Source organism: Camponotus vicinus, unplaced genomic scaffold, assembly GCF_025532165.1.
Source record: "Camponotus vicinus isolate PSW18456_S1 unplaced genomic scaffold, iyCamVici1.0 SCAF_6, whole genome shotgun sequence".
Classification (NCBI taxonomy): Eukaryota; Metazoa; Arthropoda; class Insecta; order Hymenoptera; family Formicidae; genus Camponotus; species Camponotus vicinus.
Genome location: NW_028141978.1, coordinates 15,006,396 through 15,013,052, shown reverse-complemented (window position 1 = coordinate 15,013,052; position 6,657 = coordinate 15,006,396). Strand labels below are relative to the sequence as shown.

The following is a 6,657-nucleotide window of genomic DNA, read 5'->3' as shown; positions in this document are numbered from 1 at the left end:
CCTCGCGACATTATTCATTAGGCGCGTAAAGAGAAAGATGAGAGCACGAATACAATTTACTCAACACTCTCGCTGTATGAGTACTCGGTAAGCTTTAGCAGACCTAGAATATCACATAGAAAGTTAAATCGTTCTTTGGATAAAGCCTTAGTGAAAATATCAGCTTTTTGTTGCTTTGTAGATATATACTTGACAGCTATTTTCTGAACTTTTTCGCGAATATAGTGATATCTTATTTCAATACGTTTCGATCTTTTGTGAAATTCGAGATTTTTAGTGAGTTTGATAGTACTTTGATTATCAATATAAAGCACTGTTGTTTCGTCTTCTCCCGACCTCAAATCACAGATCAATTTTCTCAACCATATTATCTCTCTGGCGGCCGCTGCCGCTGCTACATACTCAGACTTGGTAGTACTGAGCGTGACTATTTTCTGACGCTGGCTTGACCACGTAACTAGACCGTTTGCATAGGTGAACGCGTACCCAGTAGTTGACCGACGAGTTTCAATATCGCCCGCATAATCTGAGTCACAATAACCTACAAGTTCTGAGTTTTTTCCACCGCTTCTATATGTAATACCTAAGTTTTTCTTTCCGATAAGATACGCGAAAATTCGTTTAACTGCTTTCCAGTGTGCTAGGTTGTGTTTGTTAAGAAATTTAGCTACAGTATTGACCGCGAAGGCTAAATCTGGCCGAGACACGACAGTCAAAAACATCAACGATCTCACGGCTTCTCGATACGGTGACAGATTGTCTATTTTGCCCTCGGTTTCTACTGGACTCAAAACGGCATGAGGATCTGCAGGAATACTCACTGCCTTTGCGTCTACCATTTTGAATTTTTCAAGAATTTGTTCTACGTATTCGCTCTGATGTATGAACATCGTTTTGTCATGTCTATTCCGAACAATTTGTAAACCTACTCGCGTCTCCTATCGTTATCTCGAACGTTCCTTTTAAATACTCGATTATTTTGTCTAACACTCTCGATGATTTACATGCTGCAAGTCCATCGTCGACGAACATCGCTAAATAGACTGTTTCTTTTTCGATTTCACCTATATATATGCACTGATCAGCCTCAGACTGCACCATATTAAATTTCATAAGGAAATCATTGAATTTTTTGTTCCAACATCTTGGTGCTTGTTTCAAGCCGTATAATGATTTATTCAGTTGGCACACCAAGCGAGCACTATGATGATCTTCTTCTTCGATGTTCACGCCCTCGGGAATCTTCATGAAGACCTCTTCTTCCAGCTCGCCGTGCAGAAACGCCGCACAGACATCAAATTGCACCAACTCGAGATTTTCGCGTGTCACATGAGCCAGAAACATCCTGAGAGAATCGTATCGCACAACAAAAGGAGAGAACGTTTCGTTGTAGTCAAGTCCATACTGTTGAAGAAAACCTCTAGCGCACAACCTTGCTTTATATCTTTTTGTGTCGTCCGTTTTGCTTCCCACGATTTTGAACACTTTGTATCGATGAGTCTCATGTTGTCATGTTTCTTGACCAACGTCCACGTATTATTTTTTTTATGAGCCTGTAACTCCTCGCTGATCGCTTTCACCCATTTCGTACTGTCGGGTCCCTCAACTGCTTCACGAAACGTTTCAGGTGTCTTACACACAGCGAAGTTCACTTCGTTCTCGTATCTCTGTGGCGCTCTTAACCTTCCTCGGTCTCTGAGTTGGCGAAGTGTATTTACCTCTCGTTGTTTGTTTTCTTCTACCCTCGACTTGTCCTGGCTCGTTGGATTCTCCATCCTCGCTGTCTGATTCTTCTTCGTCCTCTCTAGCTTCAACTACTTCTTTTTCTCGTTCCGATTTTGGTAGTCGAAGTACCCTTATCTCTATCTGCTCTCGAGGTTTGATCGTCGTGAAATTCATCGAACACCACATCTCTGGACACGATTACACGTTTTGTTGCTGGATCGTAAAACCTGTAGTTTGACGAGTCCCCTTGGTATCCATAAGTACCTTGGACCATAAGTAGCTTCTTCGATTTATCGTCCAACTTTCTGGGAGATTGCTTCGGCACATGAGCATATGCTATCGACCCGAATATTCGAACATGTTCTAGGTTAGGCTTTTTGCCTGTCCACATTTCATACGGGGTCTTCATGCCTTTTCGACACGAGTGTGTCGTGCGATTTAGTACATACACGGCAGCGTTCACTGCCTCGGCCCACAGGTTCTTAGGAAGTTCTTTGGCGCGCAGAATCGTGCGTGCACACTCGAATATCGTCCTATTCGCCCTTTCGGCTCTGCCATTTTGTTGTGACGTGTATGGCGCTGTTTTCCATTATTATACCACGCTCTTCTAAATAGGTTCGCATTTTAGTATTCTTGTACTCTGTGCCACTGTCCAAGCGCACGTTTTTTATGTTTGTGCCAAACTTGTTCGCGACAATACTCTGAAATATTTTGAATTTTTCAAATACATCGTCTTTATGCTTGATAAAGTACACATAGCAGAAGTTAATAGCATCGTCAATAAACGTGACGTAGTAATTCGCGCCTCCCAACGACTCGACCTGAATTTTTCCACACACATCCATATGTATGAGCTCACCTGGTTTCGTGTTTCGATCTTCTTGTTCTTTCTTGAATAGAAGTCGGTGGGATTTACCTAACTGACACGGCTCGCAGAAAAACTTTTCAATTTTTTTAATCTTTACACCGTCCACCAGATCGCTTTTTACCATTTCTACGAGAGCTCTACCACCTACGTGCCCGAGACGTTCGTGCCAAACTTTCAGGTCAAATGCCGCGATATTTACTTCGACAGAGCGTTGAGGTAATATTACTCGAAAGAGCATGCGATATATCGCGTTCATCTGTCTCACTCCGATTGCGTGTACGGTGTTTTCCGTTTCACTTTCACAATTATCTCGTCAAATGCGACCAGGTAGCCTTTTCCTGTGCACGCTCCTACCGAGAAAAGATTTTTCTTAATTTTTGGCACGTACAACACTCCTTCAATACTTCCTTGCTTCCATTCGCCATCGACGTACTTTTCAATGTTTATTGTGCCTTCACCTGTCACTTCACATTCGCCATCGTCGCCTAACACCACCGTGCTGCCCTCGCTCGGCTTGAATTTCGCGAACCACTCGCGTCTGTGAGAGATATGTCGCGATGCGCCACTGTCGGTCAGCCAGGCATTCTTCTTATCGACCTCCAGGATTTTCCGCGTTTGCTCAGTCGAAGGATCGACAACCTGTTTTTGTGTTTTTTGTCCTTCTCGACCGTTCTCACTCGAAGCCACAAACGCAACGTCTCGCGATTCGCTCTCGTCTCTTTTTTTCAATTTTTCTGCCTCGTTGGACATTCGCGTGCGAAGTGTCCCTTTTCTTTGCATTTGAAGCACATGACCTCACTTTTCGATCGACGATTTTTCACTGTTCCCGTTGGCTGATTTTTACCTCTCGCACTTCCGACTTTCATGGCTGCCAACGCTTCCGTAACGTCCTCAGCCCCCCCGAGTCTTATCTCCTCGCGCAAGAGTCTCTCGGTTAGATTGTCAAGAGTCTGTCTCTCGGGCTCGACATTGTCCCACACGATCTGGAACGCACTGTATTTTGGTGCTAAGCTCGAGAGTATTTTAGCCATGACCGCCGTGTCCGACACTGCCATGCTCCATGTTTTTCACCTTAGCCACGTACTGTATTATTGTATCACCCGACGCCATCGAATAACTGCAGAATTTTTGCGTTAAAAATAACTTGTTAGAGGCCGATTTTTGTTCGTGCACTCTACACAACGCATCCCACATTTCTTTGGCCGTCTGACACGTGATTAAAGGTTCGGGCCTTTTCAATCGTCGTAGAGATCAAGAGAGCTGCTTTGGCGTTATCTTTCTCCCACACCTTTTTCACAACCGTCGCCGCGTCTTCCGCCAATGGTCTTGAACCATCAACTACATCACTGACTCCGGCAGCAACGAACGCTTGTTTCATTTGAAGCTCAAAATTTCCAGCTCAAAAAGTTAGTACCGTCTAGCTTTTCCACTTGTCTAACTAGAATATCGTCAGACATTTTGAATACACTCGCGATTCAACTGTCGTCAATGTTCGCTCTCACACATTTTTGATTTTTCTCGCTAATTTCTGCACAGCCGCGTACATGGGCTCATAACCTGTTGAGGTAGATACCTTTGAGATAGAAATTATAGGTGAGGAGCAAAATGATTGCGAGTATTACGACACTCTCGTATAGAAAATGCGATAGATTTTTTTCAAAAAAAACTTCGTTATAAAAGAAAAAGCGCCTTGACTTAGAGAGACCTCTTCACAACAGACAAAGGCGTCTACAACTGACTGACTTAGCATTTTCTCTTCTCTACAGACGAACTAGGTTCGTCAGAGTTCGGGCGACTTTGGTCCCCCTCGCGACATTATTCATTAGACACGTAAAGAGAAAGATGAGAACACGAATACAATTTACTCAACATTTTATAGTATAGTTAACATCGGAGTTTTTCTCTAAAATTGTATACGGTCCTGTCCATAGCGATTCTAGTTTCTTTGACCTTCCACGTAAGGTTTCGTCATATACTAACACTTTGTCTTCTAATTTAAATTGTGTATCTTTTGTATTCTTGTCGTATTGTTTTTTAGCTTTAGATTTTTCTTCTTTGATATGTTCTTTCGCGAGTTGATTTATTATTCTTAATCTTTCTTTCAATTCCTGTGTGTAATCGTCGTAATTATACGTCGGTTTAGGCGATTTTGTTAATGCTGTCGGGATTTCGGCTTAATGTCCGTACACCAATTCGAAGAGTGTATATCCTGTATGCGGCGTTGTGTTATATGTAAACATCGCGAACGGTATCTATTCGTCCCAGTCCGTTTAATCTTCATTTATATAATGTCGTAGATACTCAGCTAATGTACGATGTGATTTTTCTAATGCGCCGTTGCTTTCCGGGTGATACGTGGTTGTTTGAATTTTATTTATTTTTAATAATTTACAAGTATTTTTAAATATCTCGCTCATAAAATTAGTTCCTTGATCTGTTAGAATTTTTTCCGGTATTTCGTGTTCAAGTATTATTTTTGTAACAAATTCTTTACTCATTGTATTCGCTTCTTGATTCGGTATCGGTATTGCTTTGCTAAATTTAATCAGGGTGCTTTCCGTTTCACGCATTGAGCGCATAGTTCGCAATCAGTGTGATGCGCGCATTAATATCGTTCCGTTTCTATTAATGCGCAAATATAGTCTTGGAATGACTTTCGATGCGTTTAATGTGAAACAGTATGGCTGCTACAGGCTGCTATCGAAATAAATGACACACACATGTATCACATGTGTATATACACGAGGTTGTTAACTCTCTGCGCATGCTCGCATTAACTTCTTCGGGTCCAACCTGTAGTAGCTGATGCGTTGTTGATACGCTGGAAGTGGGGGGATCTAGGAAATTCTATGCGCTATCAATGCGCGCAATAAATGAAACGGAATAGTTTTCTCTGCAGCTTATGCGTTTTATGCGTGAAACGGAAGGCACCCTTAGATTATCTTGGAAAGTTAGTAAATATTTATTTCCATTATATACAGGGTGAGCCATTTTAATTAACGCACGCAATTATTTCGGAAACAAAGCATTTTAGAGAAAAATGTTTCAGACAAAAGTTTTATGGTTTCGAGGGGGCCATAAGATGGTATCATTGGTTTGACCTTGAAGAGTTATTTGAAGGTCACATGAAGGTCACCTTTAATTTCTTAAATGAAACCTACTATTTGTCATTGCACATTCTTGTAGCTTATCTCGAGAGCTTTCCAAAACACTATAATTAAGTACTTTTTTGTTAAGTACTTTTTGAGTTATGAGGCTTGAAATAATTTCTTAATTTTACATAAACCGTAAAATATCTTGTAAAATATTCATTTTTCGATGATCTTACCTTAATACTTTTATGTACAAAATAATGAGAGGAATCAATTGGTGTAAAGAAAACACATAGTTGTTTTTAAGAAAAAATATGTAATTTGCAATTAACAATTCCATAATTTTTCTTAAAAACAACTATGTGTTTTCTTTACACCAATTGATTCCTCTCATTATTTTGTACATAAAAGTATTAAGGTAAGATAATCGAAAAATGAATATTTTACAAGATATTTTACGGTTTATGTAAAATTAAGAAATTATTTCAAGCCTCATAACTCAAAAAGTACTTAACAAAAAAGTACTTAATTATAGTGTTTTGGAAAGCTCTCGAGATAAGCTACAAGAATATGCAATGACAAATAGTAGGTTCCATTTAAGAAATTAAAGGTGACCTTCATGTGACCTTCAAATAACTCTTCAAGGTCAAACCAATGATACCATCTTATGGTCCCCTCGAAACCATAAAACTTTTGTCTGAATCATTTTTCCGTATCTGTCTTAGGTACAAAGAAATTTGGGTGCATAGATTAAAATGGCTCACCCTGTATATATATATATGTATACAGGGTGTCCCTGAATGGTCTGTACAAACTTTGTGAATAAGTTCCAAGAACCTAAACAAGCAGAAAATGTCCCATAAACATGGGGTTGGAAACGCTTGCTTCTGGAGTTACGACGGTTCGAAGTTTTCCTGCAATAGCTGGAGAAATTATCACGTCAAATCGCATAGGTGTTACAAAACTGTGTTT

General features: G+C 40.4%; 1 protein-coding gene across 1 annotated transcript; it reads right to left on the bottom strand.

The window, feature by feature from the left end:
- Window positions 1-2,854: 2,854 nt before the first annotated feature.
- LOC145973280 (uncharacterized) lies at window positions 2,855-3,648 on the bottom strand. Its single transcript, XM_083102540.1, has 2 exons — window positions 3,415-3,648; window positions 2,855-3,232 (listed from the first exon to the last, which is right to left on the bottom strand). The coding sequence occupies exons 1-2, from the start codon at window positions 3,646-3,648 to the stop codon at window positions 2,855-2,857; spliced, it is 612 nt and encodes a 203-aa protein (XP_082958666.1).
- Between the last annotated feature and the right edge of the window lie 3,009 nt (window positions 3,649-6,657).